The sequence below is a fragment of the Pantherophis guttatus genome, chromosome 4, assembly GCF_059756535.1.
Source record: "Pantherophis guttatus breed Tessera chromosome 4, ASM5975653v1, whole genome shotgun sequence".
In the NCBI taxonomy this organism is placed as follows: Eukaryota; Metazoa; Chordata; class Lepidosauria; order Squamata; family Colubridae; genus Pantherophis; species Pantherophis guttatus.
This window is the reverse complement of record NC_142066.1, coordinates 17,378,046-17,393,528: the sequence shown is the minus strand read 5'-3', so window position 1 is coordinate 17,393,528 and position 15,483 is coordinate 17,378,046. Positions and strand designations below refer to the sequence as shown.

Here is a 15,483-nt window from a genome sequence, read left to right as displayed (position 1 = left end):
TAGAATAGAATAGAATAGAATAGAATAGAATAGAATAGAATAGAATAGAATAGAATAGAATAGAATATGGGCCAAGTGTGTTTGGGCAACAAGAAATTTGTCTTTGGTGCACATGCTCTCAGTGTACATAAAGAAAAAATAAAATACATTCATCAAGAATCATAAGGTACAACATTTAGTGATAGTAATAAATTACTAATAAGTAACCAAATCATACTAGGAAACAAATAAAACAATATAAATATAAAGCAGGATTCCTGCTTTCTAGTGATTTTAAATCATGTGGCACAGCTGATTATTGGAAATACTGGTTCCTTTGAACAAGTAGGTTGTGTTTTTTTTTACTACCGGTTTGCCCAAACTGGTAGTTTTTATCATTACTGGTTTGCCTGCACTGGTGCGAACCGGTAGCATTTCACCACTGTTATGACTGTCCTCAAAGTTATAACATCTGCCCCCCCTCCACAGTCACATGGTTTCATTTTTGGCCCACCTGCAACCAGTTACAGGATCCTGTGGTCACATGACCAAAATTTTTGTGGGTTTCTTTTTACTAGTTTCTGAAGTTTCCTCTAGATTTCTGATAAAATATGGCTATTGGATGTTTTGTATTTGCTTAAGAACCACATGACTTGCTTTATTATTGCATCAACATGCTTTACTTCCATTGTAAAATTGTAATTAAATCAAATCTGGTTGTGTGGTGCCTTTCTTTAGGATTACAAGGATTTACTACCAATTTATTCCAGACCAAATTGTGATAGTAAGTCAAGAACAAACTGTATTTGGAATGTGGATTAAATTATCCTCAAATATATGCAAAATATTGCAAATATCTGGTTAAATTTTCTAGTCTATACAGTGGGGTCCTTTAGAATGTTGACCAGTTTTGGTGAGGAAGAAGCAAGCAGCATAACTCCCTTCTTCTGAATTTATTCAGAAGGTGTCAAGATACTATCATCTAATTGCACACTGAACTATGTAGCATCTCCCAATTCACAATGCAAGTACAATACCTGGATAATTGTACACTACTTCAGTAGAAGAAAAAGGTCCCATTTTTGTATATTCAGAATGTAGATTAAACCATTCCCAAATCTGTGCAAAATATGTACCTGGTTAAACCTTATAGGCCATATAATGGAGTCTTCATGAATGTTGAGTGAAGAGGAAGAGTTGGGTTCTATCCATCCAACTTTGACTTTTGTAAATGTGTTATTTGCATAGGTGACCCAGTTGAAAATATCAAATCCAGCGATTATATGCCCTTTCTCATCAAAGGAAATATTTTCTCCAGCATTGTTTATAAAGGATGTACTTCTTATAAATTTGTGGAGCTAAATTGGAAAGAGGGAAAATTATTCCAGGAGAACCTTCAGAACAATCCTAACACACTTTAAAACTAAGATGAATGATTTTGAGGGAGGAAATCTAACAAAGAATGGAAAAAGAGAAGGAGAAATCGTTGAAGTCAGTTGCTTAGGCAGAGTGGTGACACCATCTGAAATGTTTTGTAGACATATTTGGGAGACTAATTGTTTTTAATGTACTAGAAACTGTTCTGTTCAAGTGTGCTGTCTTTCCCTCTTCCTTAGGGTTTCAAACATGCAACCAAAATGAGCTATTTTCCATCCAGTTTGGGCAATGGAAACTTTACAATTCAAAACTAATAATATATTGATAGAGAATGTTTATCATATGTTAACAGAAAGACATAGGATCCTCAGCTGTGCACATGTCTGGTGGTGAAAGGAAAGTCCTATGCTGTAAAGAACAATATTGCATAGGAATCTGCAATATAAGATTTATGAATCAAGATAAGCTGGATGTGGTCAAACATGAGATAGCAAAATTGAATGTCAACATCTTGAGAATCAGGGGTCTCCAACCTTGGCAACTTTCCGACCTGTGGACTTTAACTCCCAGCACATGCTGGCTGAGGAATTCTGGGAGTTGAAGTCCTCAAGTCATAAAGTTGCCTAGGTTGGAGACCCCTGATCTACACTATTTCCTTCCTGCTAGAGTAGGGGGGTGGACTAGAAAACTTCCAAGTTCTCTTCCAACTTTATTATTCTGTTTTTGTTCAACATTGCTTTGGAAGATACCTGCCAGGCTTTTACTTGTCTCGTGTTTTTTATCTTTGCTCTTTCTTTTGACGTGGATGAAGTTGTTGCACACAAAGCATGTGCTATAATGTAAACTGCATTGTAGATGCTATAGCTGTGGCCAGACATGTTTGTGTCAAACAGGGTCAGAGGTAGACTTTCCAGTTTTTCCTCTCCAGTGCAAATGTGCACATCTCTCTTTTTTGGAATGGAATTTGGGAAATCACAATTAAATGCATTTTTCCAGAAGATACTGATAAAGCCGTCTTTATTTTCTGAAAGGGGGTTTCTTCTGTTCAGAAATTTCTGGAATCCCCGAGGGTAATTTGTATGAACAGCAAATGAGAGTGCTCCATGGAAAAAACGGATGTCCCAATCTCTTTGAAGTCCAACAAATGCAAAATCCATCTCAGCAGTCATAATCAACACTCGGCTTTCCATCTTTACATCATAAAATTGCAAGAATTGGAAAGCTATTCGTAAGACACTAACAGTTTCTATTTCACCTTGCACAATAACAGTATTGACAATACTTCCTGTGACAACACGTGAACTTGCAAACCATTCCATTCCACTTTCAGCAATGTTACTGGAAAAAGATATTCTGGGTATTGTTTCTAAGAAGTCCACACAGACACCCTTCTCAGAATATAAGGGAAGGACATGCTGTATAAAGACATCTCCATTGTCATTATCATACACAATCACACCAATCCAGGTCCATTTGAAATGCAGTAGCAACTCAAGAATGCCCAAATAGTGGTGGATCACATTGGGAAACATCTGGTGAAAATAATCTTCTTTGGTTTTGTCATTTATTGTTGGAGAAGACCCATATAAGATCTTGGAGAAAAACAACATGGGAAGAGGACAGACAAACTCAAAATGAATCTTGTTGTACGTTCAGTAGAAAGACAAACTATTAGAACTTGTTTCATTATTTCTACTTCATATTTTTATCTTATATACTTTTCTGATCACTTAATATTTCTTATGACAAATCTCCAAAGCAATATATTTTGGATGCCACAGATATTTCAGGAAATATTATGTATTCTTAAAACATTTTGTTTTTGAATAGCATTGACTGCAATTTTATGTATAAATTTGGACTTTCCAGAGCTTTCCAAAACAAAATTATTATTTTGTTTATTTATTTTGTTGCATTTCTATGCCACCCAACTCCCAAGGGACTCTGGGCGGCTTACAACAAAGAATAAAACAATGCGAACAATCCCATAAAAAATGTTAAAAAGAAAAACATTAAAACATTAAAAACATTAAAACACATGCACTCCAATTCGTGGCCGGGTCTCGCAAGATCATTATAATGAGATCAATGGCCTCAGGCCTGCCAGAAGAGCCAGGTCTTCACCGCTTTGTGGAAGGCCAATAGGGTGGGGGCAGTCTGGACCTCAGGAGGTAATTGGTTCCAGAGACCCGGGGCAGCCATAGAAAAGTCCCTCCCCTGCGGGCACGCCAGCCAACATTGTTTAGCTGACGGGACCCGGAGGAGACAGGCTCTGTGGGATCTTACCGGTCGCTGGGAGCAATGTGGTAGAAGGCGGTCGCGAAGATAGCCTGGCTCTGAGCCATATAGGGCTTTAAAAATAATGACCAACACCTTGAATTGCACCCGGAGACCAATAGGGAGCCAGTGCAGCTCGTGGAGAATTGGTGTAATGTGGGTGTATCTAGGCACACCCACTAAAACTTGTGCGGCTGCATTCTGGACCAACTGTAGTCTCCGAACACTTTTCAAGGATAGCCCCATGTAGAGCGCATTGCAATAATCAACCATGAGGTGACAAGGGCATGAGTGACTGTGAAGAGAGCCTCCTGATCCAAATAGGGTCACAATTGGTGAACCAGATGAACCTGTGCAAAGGTCCCCCTAGCTACAGATGTCAGATGTTGTTCCAGTCTCAGCTGTGAGTCTAGAAGGACACCCAAATTGTGAGCCCATTCTGAGGGTGGCACTTTCTCACCCCCCAGGACCAAGGATGGACAATCAACATAGTCTTTAGGGGGCAATACCCAGAGCCATTCGGCCTTGTCTGGGTTAAGTCTGAGCCTGTTGACTCCCATCCAGATCCTCACAGCCTCCAGGCACCGGCACATCACATCTACTGCCTCACTGAACTGACGAGGGGTGGAGATATACAGCTGGGTATCATCAGCATATTGCTGATATCCCACTCAGTGTTGTTGGATGCTTTCACCCAGTGGTTTCATGTAGATGTTAAATAGGAGGGGAGAGAGGACCGAGCCCTGAGGCACCCCGCAGATGAGGGGCCTAGGGGTCGACCTCTATCCTCCTACCAGCACCGACTGTGATCAACCAGAGAGATAGGAGGTGAACTGCAACACAGTGCCTCCCACTCCTAGCTCCCTTAGTCGCCCCAGAAGGATACCATGGTCAATGGCATTGAAAGCTGCTGAGAGGTCAAGTAGCACCAAGACAGAGGAATGACTCCCATCTCAGGCTCACCAGAAATCATCCATCAGCATGACCAAGGCAGTTTCTGTGCTATAGCCAGATCTGAAACCAGACTGAAAAGGGTCCAGATAATCCATTTCGTCCAATGACCGCAGGAACTAAAGTGCCACCACCTTCTCTACAACCTTTCCCACAAAGGGTAGTTTGGAGATTAGATGAAAGTTTTTTTTTTAATTCTGCTGGGTCCAGGGAATGCTTCTTGAGGAGGGTCCTTACAATCGTTTCCTTTAAGGGCTGTGGGAAGACCCCTCCCTCAAGGAGGCATTAACTAAAGCCTGGAGCCAGCCTCATGTCATCTCCCTGCTGGCCGAAACCAGCCAGGAGGGGCACAGGTCCAACAAACAAGTGGAGGAACTCATCGCCCCTATAGTCTTGTCCACTTCCTCAGGAGTCACTGGCTCAAACTCCTCCCACACAATGGGACTAAGAACCGCCCCTGTCATCTCGGTCAGTATTGCCCAATCAGAGTCCAGGTCCATCGAATCTGAGCGATTTTATCCAACAGAAACTGTACAAATTCCTCAGCTCTACCCTGCAAGGACTCCTCCATTCCCCCAACCTTAAGGAGGGAGGGAGTTACCCTAAATAGGGCAGTTGGGCGAGAATCAGCAGATGCAAAAAATGCAGAAAAATGTGAACATTTTGCCGCCCGTATTGCCACTAAATAAGTCCTTGTTAACTACAGACCTGGCATTAAACAGCAACAGCCTGAGGCCAGGGCCCTGACATCCCAAGTCGCTAGGTATACGAGGTGAGCCAAAACCAGAAGGGCCGGAACAAGTAATTGCTTTGAAGCAGTGAGTCCTAGTTCCCCGAGAGTGGCCTAGCCCTTGGCTCCTGCCATATCTACCTTTCCCAGTCATAATAGATCCACAGACTATTAAGTACAGTCACTCATGCCCTCGTCACTTCCCGCCTGGACTACGGCAATGCTCTCTACATGGGGCTCTCCTCGAGGAGAACCCGGAGGCTCCAGCTGGTCAAGAATGCGGCCACGTGGGTGGTTATAGGAGCGACGTGGCGCTCCCATGTGACTCCCCTCCTGGGCGAGCTGTACTGGCACCCGGTGGTCTTCCGGGTGCGCTTCAAGGTTTTTGTTACCACCTTTAGAGCGCTCCATGGCTTAGGACCAGGGTATCTATGAGATCGCCTTCTGCCACCAGTAGCCTGTCACCGACCAGTACGCTCCCATAGAGAGGGGCTTCTCAGGGTGCCATCAGTCAAACAATGTTGACTGGCAGCCCCCAGGGGGAGAGCCTTCTCTGTGGGGGCACCTCCCATCTGGAACGAGCTCCCCCTGGAGTTACGGAGGATCCCAGATCTGCGCACTTTCCGCAGTGCCCTCAAAACATTTTTATTCCAGCAGGATGGCCTGGCCTAACTTCCCTTTTAAATTGCTTTTTAAATTTGTCTTATAAATTGGGGTGTTTTAAATTTGTTTTGGGCCAAAGTATTTAATGTATTTTAAATGGTTTTTTAACGTTTGTACTATGTGTATTTTATCTTTTGGCTGTTCACCGCCCTGAGTCCTTCAGGAGTAGGGCGGTATATAAATTTAATAATAAATAAATAAATAAATAAATAAATAAATAAATAAATAAATAAATAAATAAAATAAAGATGATGCTGTTAATATGGCTCTGCGCTACACCCAAAAACATCTTGAATCTCCAAAGACCTAGGCAAGGGTCCTCTTTGTAGACTTCGGTTCAGCATTCAGTACCATCATTCCAGACATTCTTCTAACTAAGCTAAACCAGTTAGCGGTACCTGAACACACTTGTAAGTGGATCATAAGCTTCCTAACAGACAGGAAGCAGCAGGTGAAGCTAAGCAGAATCACATCAGATACCTGTACAATTAGTACAGCCCCAACACGCCAAGGCTGTGTATATTAGACACAATCTATTAAGGCAATATATCAGGAACAAACAGCACAAATAATAATTAATGGCAGTTTAACAGATACTTTTAATATAGAAAAAAGGAACAAGACAAGGATGTCCCTTGTCTCCATTATTGTTTATTTTGACTTTGGAATTTTTGTTGAGTAAAATACGTGGGTCGGATAAAATAAATGGAATTAAAATTAGGCAGTATGACTACAGATTACGAGCATTTGCTGATGACTTGGTTGTTACTTTAACCCAATCATTACAGTTGGTTGTAGGTTTAATGGATATAATTAATCATATGGACAAGTATCTGGATTTAAAATAAATACAGGGAAACGAAGATAATAACTAAAAATATTACTACAAATCAAAAAGATGAATTAGAAAGACTAACAGGATTTGAAATAGTAAAAAAGTTAGGTATTTAGGGGTTTATATTACGACATCAAATGCGAAATTATTAAAGCATAATTATGATCCGTTGTGGCAAAAAATACAGAGAGAGATGGAAAATTGGAAAAAATTACAATTATCTTTGTTGGGAAGAATAGCAGCAGTAAAAATGAATGTTTTGCCTACGTTTTCATTTCTTTTTCAAATGATACCAATAGTTAAAAAAGATGAAAATTTGAAGATATGGCAGAAGGGTATTAATAATTTTGTCTGGGCAGGGAAGAGACTGAGAATAAAGCAAAAAATAATGCAGGATATACGGGAAAGAGGAGGTCTCAAAATGCCCAATTTAAGATTATATTATGAGGCAGCTGCTCTATCAGCAATTAGTGACTGGATGAATTCAACAGAAGAAAGAATATTGAATATTGAGGGATATGATTTGGTTTACGGTTGACATGCTTATTTATTATATGATAAGAAAGTGGACAAGACTTTTAAAAGTCACATATTAAGGAATGCTTTATTGCGTGGCTGGAAAAAGTATCAATATAAATTAAACAATTAGTTACCAATGTGGGCAATACCTAGACACGCGATAGAGAATATAAGTGTAGAGCAAAAACAAGATGTGACTACTTATAAAGAGCTTCTTAATAAGGAAAGAGGTATATACTACAACTAAAATCTTTGAATCAATTAAGAGAAGAAAGGATAATTCAAACATGGTTTCAGTATGGACAGCTGCAAGCTAGATGGAGAGAAGATCAGAAAATTGGTATCTTGCAAAATGAGGAGAACTTGGTAAAACAAATTAGAGACCAACGTCAAATGCATATAAAAAGGTTGTATAGTGCATTGGCAGAAATAGATTCAGAAACAGAGCTAGTTAAGGACTGTATGATAAAATGGGCACAAAATATTGAAGAACCAATAATGATGGAAATGTGGGGAAAAATATGGGTTAGAAATGTAAAGTTTATGCAAGCCCAAAACTTAAGAGAGAATTTTTATAAAATGTTTTATAGATGGCATCTAGATCCTAAAAAGCTAGCCTGTATGTATCCAAGTTTGCAACCTAAGTGTTGGAGATGTGAATGTGATGATGCCATGTATTATCGTATATGGTGGACATGTAAAAAAATTAAGGCATTTTGGATAAAAATATGGTGGATTATCCAAAACATTCTTAAAAAGAAGATAAAATTTACTTCACAGTTCTTTTTGTTGGGTATAATTACAGATTGTATGGTCATAGAGACTAAATTGATTTTAAATTTAATAACAGCAACCAGACTTTTGGTGGCGCAGTATTGGAAGAAGGAAGACTTACCTACTATTGAAGAATGGACATTAAAAGTAGTGAATTTAGCAGAGATGGCAAAATTTTCAGCATACTTGAAGGACCATTCAAATGAAAGATATATATCGGAATGGAGAAGATGGATTGACTATATTCAAAACAAATATTGAACTAAAAAGTTTCAAATAGCCTATGAAAGGGGATTTAAAGAGCAAGAGGGAGTTTGTAGCCTACAGAAAGTTAGCATATTTTAGTTTATGTTTGTTAAATGTTATACCCTGTATTTGCTCTGGGAAGTCCAGGGTGGGGGGTGGGGATAGGGGGTTGGAGGGAGAGGGGGGATGAGGGATGGGGGGTAGGTGGAGGAGGGATGGGGGGGAGGAGGGATGGGAAAAATTATTGTAATACTTGATAAAACGTTTTAATAAAAACAACAACAACAACAAAAAAGCCAATGCCAATAATTTCTCCAGTCGGCCGCTGAGAAGGAAGCTGCTTTGTGCTCTGTTGTCCTTCCTGGCTGAAAAGCCGTGGCTGGTGGGCTGTGGAAACAGGGTCATCCTCATAACTGGGGGCCTGGGCGTGTCCTTGGTGAAGCCGCCCCCGAGGTCCACAGGGAAGCCTTTCTCCTCCACGCTCATCTTGCAGATGGGACCTGGCTGGCCTGACTCAGCGTGCCAGCAGGAGTGGGATGCTCTGGCTGCAACCACGGGGAAGGCCCGTCAGAGACGAGAAGGGGCGCTTTTCAGCCAGGAAGGGCAACAGAGGGAAAGCCAAGACAACCTCTGCCATCCCACTGCATCTCGACCTGGATATGGGGCCGAAATTTAAAAAAAAAAAAGAAGTGTCAAAAAGCTAAAAAATATTTTGCTACCATTTCAGTGGGTGTGGCTTGGTGGGGGTATCACGTGACTGAGTTACATCAAGTTGGCCACGCCTACTCAGTCATCTTCCCCCCACACCTAGCCACACCCACAGAACCGGTAGTGAACATTTTAGAACCCACCACTGTACACCTGTTGTTACTTAGGACAAAATAATTCCAGGATCCATTAGTCATAATTTGAAGACTACTTGTATTCTAATGTATTATGAACACAAAAGGGTGTGCCAGCTTTTTCAACACCTGTAGATTGATCAACTACATTTTCAATGTTTCAGAAACACATCATCTATCAACTAATAAAATTTCCATTTTCTATCTCACATTTACAAAAATACCTTAAATATAATGACACTCAATATTTCAAACCAGTTTTACCTGTGGAATCTTGTAGGTGCTCAAGATGTTTGTCATGTGGAGAGATACTTCAGAAGTAGGTCCCCCAATGACTCCCATAATCGTATTCTGAATATCACATTTGTAATTAGGAATTAATTTGTCCTGAGTTGATAGAAATTCCATTGAGCCAAGATAGGTCCATGTTGGTGAAAAATAACTATTTAAGATATGGAAGCCCAAACTGACATTGGGTAAGAGTTGGGTATTCTCATTGAGTTCCTTCACAGCAAATACCAAGGCCAGGATGTGCTGGTAATTCTGAGTGAACATCCTAAATTATGAAGAATAGGTTCCAGATTACCACATTCTTTATATCTTATTGATAATTCTATATTGATAGCATCATTATTGTAATTTCTTGCTGGAAAATAGGAACTTTATTATATGGAATAAGTTTGAAACATGCTGTTCTTTAATATGTATGGTATACATTAATAATATAAATCCATGTCAGTGTTTGATATTCTCCATAATAATACAGCAAAATGTTCCATATATTGAAAAAACAAAATGTAGGTATTGTTTTCTTGAATGAAGTACACACACACACACACACACACACACACACACACACACAAAAGAATTTGGGAAAAGAATATATAGCTGGATTGCCTTGAGGAGGAGGAGAATCCTTACCTTGGAAGGCCACAATTTGCAACAGGGGTGGCACTATTATCTGAGTCAGGAAAGGCCCAAAAAACATAAATATTTTATGGACCACTTTATTCGAAAGGTTTTGATGACCATATGGGATCGAATAAGAAATAAATTTTACCTGATGACTCCGATTTGGCTTTCCCCTTTAGAGGCAATGATACACCCGACTCTTTACAACAGAAATAAACCATTAACTTACCAAGCTCTGTTGGATCCTTCAGGCAAAGTAAAATCTCGAAATATGCTGGTGGAATTAGGCTATGAGCTAGATTGGTGGTCATACAATCAGATCCAATCTAGGACAGCTCAGGATAAAAATAAAGGAGGAATCTATAATTCTCTACAGGAACTTGATAAGATATTGTTGGGGAAGGATGAGAAGGTATTATCCTAACTGTATCAATTCCTCTTAATGGATTGGATCGGAGAGGAGGTCATTAAGGACTCAATGATTGCCTGGGGGAGAAATTTGGGATACTCGATTGAACTCGGAAAATGGGAAGAAATCTGGGGGACAACCTTAAAATTAACAATGTCAGTTTCCTATAAGGAAAATATATACAAAATATACAAAATGCTGTATAGATGGCACCTGCCCCCGGCTAGATTATCGAAGATGTTCCCGGGGACTTCTCCGATTTGCTGGAAATGCAACGCCGCTATGGGAACTTACTTTCATAGTTGGTGGACCTGTCTCCGAGCAAAAGAATATTGGGCTAGAATTCAAAAATGGATTTTAGAAATCATAGGATGTAGAATAGATTTGAACCCGGAAACGTTTTTACTAGGCATGAAACCAGAGAACTTAAACAAATCTAATTGGTATCTTGCTCTTCACATCATCATTGCAGCCAGGATCTCGTTCGCGCAAGAATGGAAATCCAAAAATATCCCATCGGAGGCTACGTTAATTGCAAAGATCATGGACTGTGCAGAAGCAGACAAACTTACTGGACTTTTGCGAGATAGACAAGAGTCGGGGTTATATAGGAGCTGGGACAGATGGTATGCTTGGCTGCAAAAAAAGAAATCTTAAGAAAAATGAAAATATTAACCTTAATGTGAACGTGGGTAAATATTTACAGGAGTATTCTCGGCCTCCCCTGAAACCTGGATCACTGATGCACAAGAAACACACTCGAGCAGGAATTGGAGTATCTTGGTTTAATCGGTAACAACAGCTCTCGGTGGAAACCGGATTGCAAGCAAAACAAAGAGGCGGCTGCTGGGAGCCTGTTACAGAGTTCTTTTATAGAGCGAGTGCTGAGTGCTCTCAGCTGGGGAGATTCAAAGTTCCCGCAGCTGTCATTCCGGCCGCGCAGGAATGCATGACAATTGAGAATTTTTTTTTCTAGTTAAACTTTTCTTTCTTTTGATGACTTAGCTTAATGGAAGTTTGTACTTTCTCCAGGCGAAAATTGATACTTTAAAACTCTATATGTATTATATTACTCTCTGCAATTCTATCCATATTATTATATTTTTTTCGGTATTTTTTAAATAATTTTCAATAAAAAAATTTTTAAAAAAAGAAACATGCTGTTCTTTAATATGTATGGTATACATTAATAATATAAATCCATGTCAGTGTTTGATATTCTCCATAATAATACAGCAAAATGTTCCATATATTGAAAAGACAAAATGTAGGTATTGTTTTCTTGAATGAAGTACACACACACACACACACAGAGACAGACACACACAAGAATTTGGGAAAAGAATATATAGCTGCAATACAGAGTAAAAATTGAAATAGTAATTTATACCAGCTCGCCTGAAAAAAATTGGATTCATTGAAAGGGAACAGGGAGGATATATATGAAAAGAAGGACAGACAAAACAGTCATACTGGCTTCTACATATGCTTCAAATAAAAATGAAGAACAATTTTATAATATACTGAAAATTAACATTTAATTAACATAAATTAAAAATGGGGAAGTCAGAAGTATAATACTTTTTTCTTTTTTTCTTTCTTTGCTTTCTTTTCTGATTATTTTCTGTTTGTGTTTTAATGTCGCGAAACTTGTTTTGGCCAAACGTTTTTCCATTTTAATATACTGTATTTGCAGGGATATCTGCAGGTGTTATTATGTTATTAATTAACATAGACACACAGACACAGAGGCACACAGACACAGACACATAGAGAGATGAAAGAAAGAAAGAAAGAAAGAAAGAAAGAAAGAAAGAAAGAAAGAAAGAAAGAAAGAAAGAAAGAAAGAAAGATGAGAGATAGATGATAGATAGATAGAAATGTACTAGATAAAAATTTCTTCAGAGTATCTTTTTCCCCTGCTGGAGATGCACTTTAGTAGTTTCCTTTCCTTTTATTTATTTTCAGTCTTTCAGATTAGAAAATAAATTTTACAAGATTAGTGATTATGTTTCACATTCATGTCATGAGATTTATTAATGTTTTATTTTTGTTTTATTAAATTTATTGGCTACTCATCTTACTACAGATGATTATAGGAAGCGTCTGAATGCTGATTATGCTATTATATCTTTTGCAATTTTCCATAAAAATAAAAACATGGACATTTTTATAGCGTAACGTTTTGAATAAAAGCTTTGTTCATGCCATCCTATACTTTTCTTCTAATCTACAAGTTGGAGCTTTAGATGAAAACCACACATGAAGCTAATTAGAAAATATATTTGATTTTTCAGCCAAAGGTACTTACAAAAGGCCATCAACAGTTTCCTCAGAAGGTGGTTTCTGAAATGTTACTGGACTTGAGAAAATGTAGATTTGAGAGGTAATGGTAGCAATGATAAAATCCCCAGGCTGGTAATACTTAAGGGGAACTGGAAGAAGTGTCTTAATAGGACACTTAGCCAGAGGAATCTTTCTCTGGCCATAAAGTTCAACTGCTAGGACTATCATCAGTGCCAAATATAACATGATGTTAACTGAGAGTCTATCTTCTTCCAGCAATAGTTTGACCCTTCATTGTTTTTTTTTAAATATTGGTGATTCACATGGCCTCACTCAGCTAATTGAAAGCCAGAATCATACAGAATCAACTACCAATAAACCTAGCAGTGTAGTTCTGCCTGTCTCATCCTTCACAAAAATAAACAGGAGATCATTGTTCATATCAATAAAACATGAGATATTAGTACAATTGACTTTTCACTTATCCTCCTCTCCTAAGGGAATGTTCATGAACCAGGAAGCTACAGTACAGTATTAATCATGGTTATTTCTTAATTACAATGAGACAGGGAATATTTACCAATTTTGAATTCCTTGTTTTCTCAAAAAGTTTCAGAACTCATGTTGATGACACCTCAGTTGGCATTTTCCCAATCTGTTTCTTTGAAAGAATTCTCAGTTGCACTGTTGGCTTCTGTAATGAGGTTACTCCCCAGTTTTGGATGTCCACAACTCTGTTGATTTTTGTATGTTTGCATCAATCGAATTACCAACTCATTTTTTTTATCCTCTTTGGCGATTTTATTCCTCAATTCTAGAAATATTAAACTTGATCTCTTTTTTTTCAACAAAACATCCATATAAAATACCATTTTGACTTACTGTTTTTTTCGGAATATAAGACACACGTTTTCACCCCCTAAAAGTGGGTGGAAATGTCTGTGCGTCTTATACAGCAAATGTTGCCGATGCCCCGCCCACCCACTGGCCTCTACCCTTTAGCCTCTGCCTCCCAGCAATTTGCCTCCTTGCAGCAAACAGCAAACAGTGTGGTCAGCTTCATTACAGACTGTTTTAGTACGAGCAGCTGATTGGCATTTGGATCTGCCTCCCAGAATACCTCCTATCAGCTGTTCCAGGCTGTGGGGATCATCGCCTCCCATCACCGCTGCCACCTATCACCGCCTTCATGTGCTTCGTTTTTGGCCTCTACACATCCTGTTTTCGGCCTCTACATGCCCCATTTTCAGCCTTTTGGTGGGGATAGATGGAATGGGCCAAAAATGGGATACGAGGAGGCTGAAAATGAGGTGCGAGGAGGCTGAAAATGGGATGCACAGAGGCCAAAAATGGGGAGAGCGGAGGTGATGATAGCTGGTAGCAGCAATGGGCGGTGCTGGTGCTGATGGGTGTCGGTGATACCTGCAGCCTGGAACAGTTGATAGGAGGTATTCTGGGAGGCAGATCCAACTGCCAATCAGCTGCTCGTGCTAAATCAGGCTGTACTGAAGCTGACCACTCTGTTTGCTGTCTGCTGCAAGGAGGCAAATTGCTGGGAGGCAGAGGCAGATTTTTTTTTTCTTGTTTTCCTCCCCAAAACCTAGGTGCGTCTTATACTTTGGAGTGGCTTATAGTCCGAAAAATACGGTACATACCACTTCACAGTGCTTTACAGCCCTCTTTAAGTGGTTTAAGATTTCCATTATTTCAAATGTTTTTTGTTGTTTGGTTATATGATAATGAAGTAGGAATCACTAGTTAATAGAATATTATGGGATGGCTTTGCTTCATGTGAATGCATAACTGGCATGTATCTTTATATCCAATCAGCAAAACTCTTAATTTTGCTTGCTATGGCAAATTGAATACAAGTTCTGGTGTGTTCCTTAAGTAGAAAACCCAGAGGCACCTGTTGTGGCTCCGTTACCTGAGCCTGTGTCATCGGCAGGAGAGGACTCCGAGAGTGAAGGAGAGGAGTTGGCAAGGCCACCCTCTCCAGGACCCTCCTCTTTGGCAATGCCTTCAGTGTCCGCTGAAGGGCTAGAGATAGGGCCGGGGCCAATCACGTCCATGCAGCCACAGGTGGACAGTGATGAGAGTAATGAGTCTTGGCTGGATCCTCGACAGCGTCGCAGAGATAAGCGCGTGCAACAGAAGAAAAGGCGTGCCCGAGATTAGGCTGAGTTACTGGACCACACCCCACAGGGTATAAAAGGGAGCGTGGTGGCCAGTCAAGCCTTGTAATGAACAAAGGTGAAAGCTTCCACACCATTCTGCATTGCCGGACTTTTGCTATAGACTTTGCTGGATTATATTTGGACTTGATTTACTCTGTAATTATTGAATATTTTACTTTGATGTACCAGAAGCGGAGAGAAGTTATCTCTTCCCTTCGTAAGTAATAAACTAATAAACTCTTGGCAGGCAGCCACTAGGTTGCTGCCAAGTTCCGTTATCATAAGGAAAAGGATTTTGTTGGCTGGTTTAGTTTTTAACTCTTGGACGTCTGTTGGTGTGTGTGCGCGTGGGACGGGGACAGAACAGCACCATCCTCAGTTTGTATACAGAAATTTTTTTTTCTTTCTTTAATACTGTGTGAAAATTGCTTTCTTTACATCAAGTTCCCACTGCTAGACAACTTTTGGGCCTTCCTTGTTGGAAAGTGAAAGTAATACCTTTGTAT

At 39.7% G+C, this 15,483-nt stretch overlaps 1 protein-coding gene across 1 annotated transcript; it reads right to left on the bottom strand.

Annotated features, from left to right (window-relative positions):
- Positions 1 to 195: 195 nt before the first annotated feature.
- On the bottom strand, positions 196 to 13,028 carry LOC148113801 (vomeronasal type-2 receptor 26-like). Its single transcript, XM_087893398.1, has 5 exons — positions 12,826 to 13,028; positions 9,458 to 9,749; positions 2,106 to 2,948; positions 1,116 to 1,337; positions 196 to 216 (listed from the first exon to the last, which is right to left on the bottom strand). The coding sequence occupies exons 1-5, from the start codon at positions 13,026 to 13,028 to the stop codon at positions 196 to 198; spliced, it is 1,581 nt and encodes a 526-aa protein (XP_087749524.1).
- Between the last annotated feature and the right edge of the window lie 2,455 nt (positions 13,029 to 15,483).